Source organism: Gopherus flavomarginatus, chromosome 5 (assembly GCF_025201925.1).
Source record: "Gopherus flavomarginatus isolate rGopFla2 chromosome 5, rGopFla2.mat.asm, whole genome shotgun sequence".
NCBI classification, from domain to species: Eukaryota; Metazoa; Chordata; order Testudines; family Testudinidae; genus Gopherus; species Gopherus flavomarginatus.
The window spans coordinates 86,330,456-86,343,816 of record NC_066621.1 but is presented as its reverse complement, the minus strand read 5'-3'; the positions used below and the strand labels follow the sequence as shown (position 1 = coordinate 86,343,816).

Here is a 13,361-nt window from a genome sequence, read left to right as displayed (position 1 = left end):
CCCGACAACCACCCGACAAACCATTGTTGATACCTCCAAGGAACCCGAGCCACGGGCCCCTGGCTTGAACAGTGAGGATGAGGTGAAGATGGAGGAGAAAGAGGAGGAGGATGGGAGACATGCAACCAGGAGGTCCATCTGTGCTGCGAGCCAGGACCTTTGTGAGATTTCACTGCAGGCCAATCAGTCTTGGCAGTCGAGCATGGATGAGCCCGATGCAGGGGAAGCATTCTCTGGTACGTGTGTAAATGTATTTCCCATTACAGTGATGGAATCCCCAACTTCAGCAGGACTCAGTGATGGACTTTTCATTAATTTACTTATATTATAAGAGATAATGTTACAACAAAGAGAGGTAGAGCTGTTCTCTGCTTTTCATTCCTTGTAGAGTTAGGCAAGGGGGGCCATGCAGAGCAGTTTGTTTATGTACACAGGGATGTCTCTTGAATCCTCTTGAGAGATCTTGATGAAACTGTTATGGAGGTTCTCTGCAATGCTCTCCTGGAGGTTTCTAGGGATGGCAGCCTTATTTCTTCCTCTGCAGTAGGACAGTTTTGCACACCAGTCAGTGATAACTTTGGCAGGCACTATGCAGCACACAGACTAGCAGCATAAGGAGGCTTTGGGACACCACCAGCATCTGTGCTGTTGTTATTCTCAGGAATGCGATATCAGCTACAATCACCACTGCCTGCAGAAAATGGTGCCAGTACTCAGTGCCATTGCCCTACACTCATAGTTTAATGCAACCAAGCAATTCTCTCCTCATTTCCCTCACCCAGGCAGCGCACGCTCACCAGAGCTGGTGCTGTGAGCGGTGTTGTGCACAAGATCTCCCAAACAGAAGTGTCAATGAACACATCTTGTTTAAAAGTTAGAGGGAGAAAGGGAAGGGAATTCTGAATCTTAAGTTTTGCTTTACATTGTGAGTAGACTGATAATGATAACTCTGTGTGTTTTATCTGCAGCTGCTGCCACTGCAGCCTTGAGGGGGTCCCCCTCCACACCCGTGGAATGCCTGAGCCAGACAAGGAGGAGAAAGAAAAGGACTCGGATAACATGTTTAATGAGATCCTGCAAGCCAGTGCTGACTTAGACCATGAGCATAGGGCCTGGCAGGTGAATGTTGCAGACAGCTTCGAGAAGGAAAGAGTGGAGAGGAGAAAGCCCCAGAGTCCCAGCAGGAAAAGGAGAGGGAGATGCACCAGGACATAATAGGGCTTCTCCGGCAGCAGACAGAGATGCTGCTAACTCTTGGGGACCTACAGGTTCAACAATCTTGGGCTCACCTCCCTCTGGAGTCCTTGAAGGACTCCACTGAAGCACCTCCCTACCCCCCATGCAATATTCCATGTGGCATCAGGGGTCGCTGACCTCCCCCTACCACTCCACCCTGGGGACATTAAAGACAACTACAGCTTCACATGCATGGACCCGTGAAAGCCATGGTTAGTGTAGGTGTAGCTAAAATGAATATGAATGTTCTTTCCCCTTCAAAAGTGTATATTAATTTATTAAGTTTTTAATGTATTTGCTTTAAAATTGCCCGGATTTTTTCTTTTCACTAGTTTTGCTACTGAATAAAATTCTATTATTAGGAATATAATTAATCTTTATTAGTTCACAATATATGCTTCAGAGTGCCGAGCAGTTTTGAAAGCACCCATTACTTATTACTGTACAATGTAACATGGCTCATAGGAGCAGTAACAAACAGTGAAATCACCATAAATGTACAGCAAGCATTGCAAAATTAAGAGTTGCATTGACAGTGCTATCATCATAGATGTACATCAAACACCACACAAGTCCAAAGAGACCCCAAAACATCAGGGGCAAGTAGAGCACAGTGCACCACAATGCGTTACTGTAGCTCATAGTTAAAGTGCTCTTGGCAAGCCCCTCTCTAAACTGTACAGCTCCATGTTGAGCTCTTCTAATATCCCTTGTGTCTGGCTGTTCAAACTGAGCAGACAGCCACTCCACCTCTGCCCTCCCTCCCAGCAGAAACTTTCCTCCATTTGCTTCACAGATATTATGCAGGACACAGCAGGCAACTATAACCGTTGGGATATGTTGCTTATTCAGATCCAATCTTGTGAGTCAACAATGCCAGCATCCCTCCAGTTGATCAAAAGCATGTTCAAATATCATTCTGCACCTGCTGAGTGGGTAGTGGAATCTTTCCTTGGTGCTGTAAAGTTGGCCAGTGTACGGCTTCTTGAGCCGGGGGAACAGGGGATAGGCTGGGTCCCATGGATCACCATTGGCATTTCAACATTTCCAGTGGTAATCTACCAGCTGGGAAAGAAAACCCCTACTTGTAGCTTTCTAAACAGTCCTGTGTTCTTAAAGATGCGAGTGTCAGGCACCTCCACTGACCAATCCACACTGATGTTGGTGAAGCATCCCCGGTGATCCACCAGTGCTTGCAAAACCATAGAAAAGTTGCCCACTCTGTTGACATACTCTGTGGCAAGGTGGTCTAGTGCCAAAATAGAGATATACGTGTTGTCTATCACCCCAATGCCATTCAGGAACCACATTTCTGCAAATACATCCACTAGAGCCTGCATAGTGCCGAAAGCCACAATCCTGTGTGCCAGGAAGCGATTTCACTTTCACATTTTTGCACACTTTCATGATGATGGCCCTTGCAGTGGATTTTCCAACTCCAAAATGCTTTCCACAGTGGATTGCCACTCATTTCTCCACTGTCTGTGCAGCTCTCATTTTGGTGTCCCTGTGCTAGAGGGCTGGGATGAGCTTGGCACACAGATCCAGGAATGTGGCTTTGTGTTCCAAAAGTTCTGCAGCCACTGCTCATCATCCCAAGCCTGCATTACAATGCAGTTCCTTCAGTCAGTGCTTGTTTCTTGGACTCAAAAGTGGCACTCCACCATCTGCAGCTCCTTCATCAATGCCCCCAAAAAGCTTGAATTGGTTCTTGCTATGGCCTACAGCAATTAGTCCACCAAGAAATTGCCATGTTCCCTACTGATCTGGTTCTTCTTGCGGTTCTGCAAATACAGGATTGTGCGTACAATGTTTTTGACAATAGCGCAAAGCTGTGCAGGCTCCATACTTCTGTCAGAGGCGGCAGACAGTGAGGTGGACTGTGTGGGTTTGTGGAATTTTGAGAAAAGGTGTGAAAATTATGTGGTATAGATGACATTATGGGATGGAGACAGTTGCACACTAGCAAGTTGACCCCTTACTCCCAGTTACCCCTGCACAACTTGCTTCAGCCCCACCATGCATTGCCAAAACTTCTCAAAAGCTAGTGTGCTGGATGGCAGCAGGTTGCCCATTGGGATACTTGCCCATGGTTCACTGCACTGTGCATCAACACAGGCACGGCTGGTGAGCATGTGCAATGCCCGCACAAGGAGCCAAGTGCACATGCGCACAAGCAATGTACTAACTGCAGCGGCTTTATGCCAACAAAACTTGCATTGACCAAAGTTTGTAGTGTAGATGTGGTCTGAGATCCTGCTGGATAAGGCCTGGCAACACAAACTCTGACTGTTTGGCTTCCTCTTAGCCATCCCACCAGCCACTACAACAGGCTAATATGTGGCATGCTCCCTTAGCTGGGTATGGGTTACTGGGGGGGAGAGAGGAGAGGCAGTAGCTTTCTGACAAGCTTAAAAACCGTGGGCCAGATCTTTATCATATAAATCAGCATAACTCCACTGAAGGGGCTATGCTGGTTTGCACCAGCTGAGAACCTGGCCCTAGCACTAGGAAATAATTCCATTCTGATCATTCCAGTTGAGGCAGGAGAGAAGGTACCTGCAAACAGCCTTGCAACTAGCACTAACTGAGAAGTTCCAGGAACTGACTGGTGGTGAGCTTGTCTGTGGCCCCTGCAGTAGCCAGAGGATGAGGATCCTCTTGGTGCTGATGGGGAACAGCACAATGGGAATTTATGCAAGTGACTTGCCTGCTTGACCTTTTCAGGGTGCCGAGTGATGCATTGAAACTTCCAGCCTTGGAACTGTGTCAGCAAAGAAAATTGTCTAAATTACAATGCAACATTATCTTTGCTGTGACTCAGAAATCTCCCCCATTCTCAGGGCAGGAGATTCCAAGGAGGGGGCTCTGCAGGATGGGCCCCTGTTTCTCCTGCAATCCTGAGACTATGAAATACTGCCAATATTTTAACAAAGGGCTTCCACAGAATTTTCTCCCTTAGCCTGTGATAACTCCTCTGTCCCAGAGGTAGGTAGTGGGGGTTGTGCATGCGGGGGAGAGACAAAGGGTGCAGAAAAGGGTGGATGTATTCAGACAGTGTGTGTACGTGTATGTGGAGACAAAGAGGAGGGAGAAAGGGGTGTGGGTTAATGGGTGTATGTGCGTGTGTGCGCCAGCGGGGAAAGGAATGTGGGGAGAGGGTGGGATTGATAAATCTGTTTGTTTTTCCTCCCTAACAAAACCACTCTCATAGCTGCACGAGAGAAGGCAGCACTATGGGGTAAATCAGATGTTATGAAACTGTGTTTTGATGCTTTGTCCCTGGGAAACAATACCGAGGGTTTGAAAGCGAGTGTATGAGGGGGCAAGAAAGGAGTTATTGTTTACAATTGTTTACAATTTTTTGAGGGGAGTCTTGTCTTTGAAAAATCCCTGCCCTCCTGGGCATCTTGCTCGCTGGATTTGGATAAATCCTCTGTGGCAATGCTGGTTTATCAGTATGAAGCGAGGAAAATGCACTCCAGCAGAGGCAAGAAACCTACCCAGCCCTGCCCTCCCTGTAGTGGCGGGATATGAATCGGGGACTTCCAGGCGTTCGCTGTAGCCTATCCCTAATCCTACATGGCAGAAAGAGCCATGGTCTCCTTTCTCACATGCAGCAGAGGATGCAGAACACTAGCGCCAGATGTAAATGAACTACATCGATCAGTTAGATTGTATGAAGCTCTTTTTAAAGAGCTGCAGGCTTCAGGGATTGGAGTGGATTTCCAAGAAGGACCGTCTCCCAATGGCTAAACTGGGGAGCATAGGGTTGTCTGTGATCGCGAGGCCTCTTCCTATGGAACCACTTCCCTAGGTTTTTCTGCTAGCAACTTTCCTACCGATCCGCAGCATTCAAAATTCTAGAAATGCCTGTCCGCAGTGATCCCACGTGTCGGTCCCTGAGCCATACAAGCTCAGCGCCCCCACCTACCTCCCGTGCGTACCTCTGTCCTTGGTGCTGAACTGAGAGCGGTAGCTTTTCAGCCAGACTAGAGGGAAGATGCAGTAGTGACTTTGAAGACTTCTGAATAACTTATTTGAAACATCCAGGAAAACTTTTGACTTTAGAATTGAATTTAGAATTGAAATATTCGGGGTGTGTGTGGAATCCCCACCGATATTTTCTGAAATAGAAGGCAAAGTGGGGAGTGGGGAGGAAAATTTTTCCCATAAATATTTGAAATTATCGTCAGGTGAAATTATAGGGTTTCAAATCAATGTGTCAGCTGCTGAAATGTGAACAGCTGCTTCTTTTGTGATTTCTTTTCTTTTTCTGTGCTTTTTTATGGTTATTATAGCATCACTGATCTCTCTGCTGCCTGATCGGTTACGCTGGCGGAGCATTTGAGGAATCAGCACAGGAGTGCATAACCTGAGAAAAGCGAGGGAGGCCATGATTAAAAAAGAACGTTCTTGGAGCGGGGTTCTGGTGCAGGGCAGGGATATTTTGAGAGGTTCTGTTGCAGTTGTGGGGTTCTGGTGCAGGGCAGGGATATTTTGAGAGGTTCTGTTGCAGTTGTGGGGTTCTGGTGCATGGCAAGGCTGCTGTGCTGGGTCCTGTTGGAACACGGGGGTTCTGGTGTAGCGCAGGGATCTCCTGCAGTTCTGTTGCAATGCTTGGGTCTTGCGTGGGGCTCTGTTGCAGCGGGCGGTTTCTACGGGAGGTTCTTTTACAGGATTTGGGTTCTATTGCAGTGCAAGGGTTCTACCTGAGTTTATCTTGCAGTACAAGGGCGCTGTGCAGGTTCTCTTCCGGTGCAAGAGTTCTGTGCCGGTTCTGTTGAGGCGCAGATGTTCTAATGCAGGATTCTCTTGGGGCGCAAATGTTCTCTGCAGGGCTCTCTTGCGGTGCTTGTCTTCTCTATAGAGTCCGGTTACAGTGCAGGGGTTCTGTTCCAGTGGGGTTCCAGCGCATCCTCAAGCTCAGGGGTACACTTCAGCTTGGGAGATGAACTCTCCACCTTCATTGCTCAATTAAACTGTGCTGGAAATTGATCTGAATCTCCCCCTCTCTTCTCCACCTGCATATTCCTTCTGCATATTCTAGCAGAGAGCCAAAGTGGTTGGCTAGAGAAGGGGAGATGGTAGAGAAATTTAGAAAACCCTCCCCTGGCCTGAAGAGGCAGGTTCGTGGCTCTAAACTGTGTAACAGGCGGGTTTCCATTCCCTAAACCCCTTGACCTGGAGGCGCAATCAGGTCCAATCAGCTGGGAACGCTTCCCAGCGATTAGAGCAGAATGGGCTTTAGGTGAGCGGTGACATAAGACGATATGTTCAACTCATCGACTCCTTATTGTGTGCCGGCAGTTTGTGCGTCTGGGTGCCTCTGGCTCGGGGAGAGCGATCCGCGAGCAGACTGCGGAGTCTGCCAGGAGTCACTCCATTCATGGAAAACCAGCCACTGGCGAGGTTACCTCTCTCCCCCGTCAGTGCTCTCTGGGCTGAACCTCGGGTGCGGGGCAGAGGGGAGCAGGCAGGACAGAGGCTGCCCCTGGAGCGGCTTCCTGTCCCAGGGCGCTGAGAATCGCCCTGCCATCAGAGTCCGCTCCCCTAACCCCCCTCCCACGCCCCGCAGCCCCCTCCGGCTCCGTGGGCCCGGCAGTCTGGGGATCTAACTGGGCCATGTAAACCGGCCACTACCCAGCCCAGAGCGGAGGCGATCACACACCTAGCCCGTTCCCGACCGCTGGGAGATCACCGGGGGAGGGATTAGCCCCTGAAAGTGCCCCGGAGCGGAGTCTACCTGAGCACAGGCCTGCGCTCTGGGGTCCCCCTTCCTGTTCAGTGAGCTGCGCAGCGCGAGTCCGAGCTCACTGTCCCCAAGGGGGAGCCGGGGGCACGGGGTTTAGGAAGCAGGCGGCCAAGACTCAATTAATCCTTCGTTAGGGAGCTAATCTCATTAGCCCTTGGCCAGATGTCTCCGTAATGGAGCCCAAGCCCTCTGCCGGGGGGTGAGGCAAGGCTGTCTCTGTCCGGATCCGGGAGAGCCGCTCCCACTCCCTCCCCAGCAGGGCTAGGCAGATCCTGGGCCCTGGGCCGCCGCTCTCTGGGTCCCCAGTGCCGGCCCGTCAGCTCAGAGACTGGAGCCTCAGGCTCGCTGCTTGGAAAGGCCGGGCCCGCACTGGGGCTGTGCGATCGGCGCCCCTCTCCCTGTCTGCCCCTCCCGCACGTCCCTTCGACGCCGCCCCAGCCCGGGAGCTGTCCGGCGCTGAAAGCCCGGCCGCGCCTCGCGGCCCGACAGCTGGTGGGTACCTGGCCTGGACAGCGCACAACCCCCTGCGGGCAACAGCCGCGCGCCCTGCTGCAGGGGCGGCTCCCGCCCCTCGGCTGTGTCCCTGCGCACGGAGCTCGTGGAACGGGCCGGGTGGGGCTCCCTGGGGGCAGAGGTTGAACAGAGTCCCCGCCCCGAGCGAGGCCATTCACCCTGGAGCCAGGGCGGCCTGTGCCCTGCCCTCCACCGTGCACCGGGGGCGGTGCCTCAGGCAAAGGCAAGTAATGGGGGGCATGACCCTGAGCTCCCGCTGCCCTGCCCTGCCCCCCCGCCCCCAGTGATGTGCCAGCGGCGAGCCACAGGCCCCTCAGGCCGGGTGAGAGGGGAAAGTAGCGCTCGCAGCCCCGCCGTGATTGGCTGAGGCTCCATTACATCATGGTTCCGGGGCTGCCTCGCTGCTTGTTCTTTCTTTCCTTTTTTTTTTTTTTTTTTTTTTTTTTTGCACGGGGGAGAAAAGTGGGCGCGCGCCAGTCAGCGCGAGAGGGCGGCACATCTGGGCAGGGCTGGGCGCGGGGCGGCCCCGACAGGAGCGCTGGCCACGCCACGCCGGCCTGGCTCCGGCTCTCTTCGCCTTCCCGGCGCAGCGCCAGCTGCCCAGAGGGAAATGCCCGAGGGAGGGAGCCTCCCGTGAAGCGGACTCCGGTCCGGGGATCGTTCGCTCTCCCTTGAGCGGCCCCAGCCCTCCAGCCGCGAGCGGTTCCCGGCGGGCGGGAAGATGCACCATGGGCTTTGAGAACAGCACGGGCGCCGGAGCGCCAACGCCGTGGGGGGCGCCCGGTGAGTGAGCGGCTCCTCCCCTAGCCTGGGAGTGCGGGGAGCCGGGCTGCACAGAGCGATCCCCGGCCCGGGCGTTGCTGGCCTTTGCCCCGGGCAAGGGGGCGTCTCTGTTCATCCCTCAGCCCGGCTTCTGCTTACGACAGTGGCCGGAGCGGGCGCCTGGGGTGCCCTTGGCCAAGGAGTTTGCAGGAATGCGGTGGGGGGGAGCGCAGATTAGATAGTGGGGGTGATTCTCTTTCCCCCGGCCCGCTGCCCACTCCCCAAGCGCCCTCTGCTCCTAGGCAAGGACGTGCCCGCTACTTCGGGCTGCAGTTAGACGGGAAGGAGGCGGGAGCGGCGAGGGAGGCGATCGGGCTGGGATCCAGGTCCCTGCACGCAGCGGGGATCTCGAGGCAGCTGGCAGGCCGGGGTCTGGCATTTCCCCGCTTTTCTAGGCTCGTCCCAAGAAGGGGACTGAGGCGCCGGGGTCGGGGAAGGGACGGGCAGGGTTCCCCGCGGCGGGCTGCGGACGCGCCGTCTCTCTGTCAACTTTCCCGGACTCCATTTGCCTAAAAATGGCTTTTCTGCGCTTCTCCCGCTGTCACTTGGCAACATCTGGGAAGCGGGGGGAAGGCAGAGGGAGCGGGCTAGAGCCGAGCGAACCGCTCCAGCTGCTGAGGGGAGGCGGGGGACCAGCCGGCCCCGCTGCTCGGGGCAGAGCCCGCACCGGGCCAGTGAGATTCGGATCGCGCGGGGAAGGGGCTCTCAGGAAAGAGCCACTATCGGTAGCACCTAATTCGGATCCAGGCTACAGCCGCACTAGACGGGTACCCAGCGCAGGAGGCAGTTCTCGCCTAGGGGACCCCGCACTTCGGCCCCAGCGGCTGGCACTGGTCCCCTCGCCTTCCCCACCGCCCGCGGCCTCATGGGCAATCGCCCGCTGGAGACTCTCCCCTTCTAACAGCACCCCAGCAAAACACGTGGCACTCCCCTGGCTGGCCCCCAAGTCTCGGTTCCCCGGGCGCGAGGGGAAGCTCTGGGGACACGGGGACGCTTCCCCTCTGCTGCACCAGAGCCTACTCAGCCCTGGGCTCGGTGTAGCTCTGCTTTCGCTGGGCGTCTGGCCGCGGGTACCGCTAAGGAGCAGTCTGGGCGGTGAAGCCGGCAGCCCTGACTCCGTTACAGTTAGCGAGGGACTCAAGGGCACAAAGGGCATAAATCAGGGTCGGGAGGACACGGGGCCGTGTCATTATCAAGCAAACCGAGGATCATTCCTGTTCCCTAAGCCGGAGAGCAAGTGCCCTAGGCAACACCTTTGTTACAATGTGCTGGGCGCTGTACAAATTAGGTAGATATGGTCACTGTCCGGAAGAGCTGACACTCTGATGGAGACAACAAAACAGGATGGAAGGGGAGCGTCGAGCAAATACAAAGAGCTAGGCGGTTATTGGCCAAGGGTTTAGGGGTGTGTGTGTGTGTGTGTGTGTGTATACAAAGACTGGGCAATCTGGGATGTGTAATCATGAGCTGGTGTGGATCATGCATTATTCTGTCACACTGGTGTGATATTAAAGAGCAGGACTGCGTGAATCTACCACTGAAGTATTGTAGAGAGAACAGCCGGGAAATATGTATTACATACCATCTAGTCCTTCCCACCCCCTTGCAGGGCACCCATTGTTCCTTTAAGTCCATTCTCCCTGGCGGTGCCTGTCAGTTTTTAGTGTCCCCACGAACGAAGAGGCTGGCCTGACTCTCCTTAGGAGATGGCCCTGCTTCTTCACCGATCTCACAGTTTGGCTCCCTGGTCCCCATTCACTTCACGTTTCTTCTGCTTAATTTCATATCGTTACTTCAATTTTACCCACTGGGCCCATGCTAGGTAATTCCTGCCTTCCTTAGGTTTGAAGGTGTCAAGTAAATCAGTGGGGTCGGGTGACTGACAAGGTGGGACTAGACTATGATGTGTGAATGGATTGGAATTCTCATTCACGGTCACTTTAAACAACATTCGTTTCTTGTATTGTTCCTTTCAACTGCATCCCACCTGGAATGTGGAAGTGGGTGACATCAGAATGGGCACCAGTAGGTGTTGTGACATCAGCAGCCCTCAGCTTTCTGGAGATATTGTTTGATGTGATGCTTCCATTTCTAAAAGACTCTTTCCCAGCAGGAAACTGTCTCAAAAGAGACTCCTCTTAAAATGAAAATTGCTCCCGCTGATTTCCTAGCAGAGGGATGATATACCTAGCAAGCGGGGTCTCCTGCTCAGGAGAAGGGAAGGGAGGTGGTTCCTTTCAATCCAGGTTTTTGCAAAGGAACCACTCATTCTTCCTGGCACACCGGAGGTGTATAAGCAGTGATTTAGCAGAGGATGATGCGCATAGATAAGGTGATCTCCTAGCTGATCTCTTTCCATTCCAATGATTCAGGGGTTCTCAAATCTTTTTGTGGCACCTTAAGGGAGAGATTGTTGTATGGCTGTCTCCCTCTCATTCACCATTGTGTGAGCCCCACCTCCTCTTCCGTTCACAGCTGTGCTGAGACCACCTCTCCTCCCACTTTCACTAGGGTTCAGAGCATCTGTCTTCCCACTGGGGACCAGATGACTTCCCTGGGGCAAATGATGATAGGAAAGTACTGAATCCTGTATTGCCAACCCCAAATGAAAAATGTCATGGGTCAGCCCCCAGTTGAGGGAGCTGGGCTCAAGACGCTCCTCTTTCACAGACTGCCAATGGGACCCTGTGAGGTCACCTAGGCACAGCTCCACAAGGGCGTTTAGACTCTTAACTTTCACTGAAATCAATGGAACTTTGGAGCCTAAACATCTTTGAAGATCTGAGCCTTAGCCTCTCTGTGCCACTTTTTGCTGCCTGCTGAAGGGGGGTAATAGTACTTCCTGGTGGTGCTCTGAGGATAAGTCCATTAGAACTTGTAAAGTGCTTGGATACTGCAGCAATAGTGGACATACAAGTATCTAAGGGTACATCTACACTGCAGTAGAACACCCACAGCTAGCCTGCATCAGCTGGCTCAGGCTGTGGGGCTAGAAAATTGCAGGGTAGACATTTGGGCTTTGGCTGGAGCCTGAGCTCTGGGACCCTCCGCACTCAGGGGAGTCCCAGCACTTGGACTTCAGCCTGAGCCCGAAGATCTATACTGTAATTTTATAGCCCTGTTAGCTGAAATGGGCCAGACACTAGTGTTTTATTCCAGTATAGACATACCCTAGGCTGGTTAGATAGTTTCCTGGAGCTGGGGATTTAAGTAAAACACCAGATATTGGAAGACCCATGATAAAATTGCAAGAGTTGGCAACCATACTGTATTTTTAGGGTTGTTTTTTTTTTTAATTTTGGCAGCTGGAAATGAGGACCCAGCATCAGCCACCTCTCTCTGCAATTCAGTTTAGGAATCTCTTCAGTTATTCATAGTCCTTCCTAACCTGACCAGTGACATGCCAAGACAGAGGTTTCCAGTGTGGACTAGCAGTCACAGACTGCGCTTTTACCAAAAAGCTGAAAAACTATGTTGTTGTTTTCACTGGCACACTTCATATTAGCTCAACACCAACTAATGCCATCCATTCCCAGAGAACCAGCTAATACCAGTTCCTGCATGGGAGGGAGACACATCCATTCCAGAGAACCAGCCAGTACCCATTCCCACATAGTGGAGTCATGTCCATTCCCAGAGAACCTGTGAGGTGATGAATCATCTCTGAACTAGAGCCTGATTAAGCCACATGTGGGGTGAATCATTTCTGTGCTAGGCACCAGCCAATCCACAAGTCAGGAGTTGGTTTAGTGACTCTCAGAGCAGATAATATAATAATAAATGGAGATATACCCATTTCATAGAACTGGAAGGGACCCTGAAAGGTCATTGAGTCTAGCCCCCTGCCTTCATTAGCAGGACCAAGTACTGATTTTGCTCTAGATTGAACTCACAATGCTGAGTTTAGCAGGCCAATGCTCAAACCACTGAGCTACTGCTCCCTGGGGAAACAGCCACTCAATCTGCCTAATGTTGTGTCACTTCATGGCGTGGTACACTCCCCTGCTTGATAGCGGTGAAAGGTACCGCAGGCCTTAGCTTGTTCCCGCCTAGTTTGCCAGGCCTAGTCTGCTATTGACTCCTGATTCCAGTGTTGATCACTGGCTCTGGTTCTTAGGCTGACTGCCACTGCACCAATCACTAGGCCTGGCCATCCATGTCTCAGTTTCTGGCAGAACCAGACAATACCAGTTCTGGCATGGTGGAACCAGTCAATACCAGGTCATACATGTATGTATCCAGTTGTATGAGAAAGATATATTTAAAAGTGAAGGGTGGTGCTTCTGGCTATTAAGTTAGAGCTTCAAATAGAATGCTGTTCATGTGTTAGTAGGGTGACCAGACAGCAAATGTGAAAAATTGAGATAGTGGGTGAGGGTAATAGGAACCTATATAAGAAAAAGACCCAAAAATTGGGACTGTCCCTTTAAAATCAGGACATCTGGTCACCCTATATGCTAGTAGCATGGACTCCATCCTAGGCAGAGCACAACTGTTATCCCAACAAAACTCTGTGGCATATACTATCTGAAATGGTGCTTGTAACAACGTCACCATTCCCTTCCCCATTAACATCAATCTAGACAATCTCTCCGAGGGAGTAGAAATTGCAGGACATTTATTCTGCCTACCTGGAAAGCCCACGCACAAAGGTAGGGCAATTTTCTCTGGCCAAATGTATTTACATTTAAAGCAATGTTAAGGTTACACATTTAGATGCAGAAAATGAGGGAGTGAAGAAATAAAAGCTCTCACGAGGCACAGGTCAGCAGAGCACCTAAGCACTTACTTGAAGCACTTTGCTAAATCAAAGCCATAGTAACATTACCTAGTTCATACTGTACAGATTCAGGTGACATTTAATAGCATAACTATTAATCAAAAGTATTATGTGCAGTGTGGGTGAGTTAATATTACTATGAAACACTTAACTTTTGCATTCCATTATTATTATTATTATTTCATGGTGCACAAAGGCATGATGGGAACTTTACAGACCTCATCAAAAATTACTGTCCATGCCTGAAAAAGAATG

The 13,361-nt window shown here is 51.7% G+C and overlaps 1 protein-coding gene across 3 annotated transcripts in view; it reads left to right on the top strand.

The window, feature by feature from the left end:
• Window positions 1-13,361, top strand: part of CHRM4 (cholinergic receptor muscarinic 4) — a 62,324-nt gene that overhangs the window by 7,505 nt on the left and 41,458 nt on the right. For 2 of the 3 annotated variants that reach the window (XM_050955390.1, XM_050955389.1), the window contains exon 1: window positions 8,012-8,287. The exons of the other annotated variant lie outside the window; for it this stretch is intronic. In XM_050955390.1, the coding sequence (XP_050811347.1) occupies window positions 8,233-8,287 (55 nt within the window). In that variant the 5' untranslated portion in view covers window positions 8,012-8,232. Of the gene's footprint in view, window positions 1-8,011; window positions 8,288-13,361 lie in introns of those variants that run through there. 3 annotated transcript variants of the gene reach the window in all.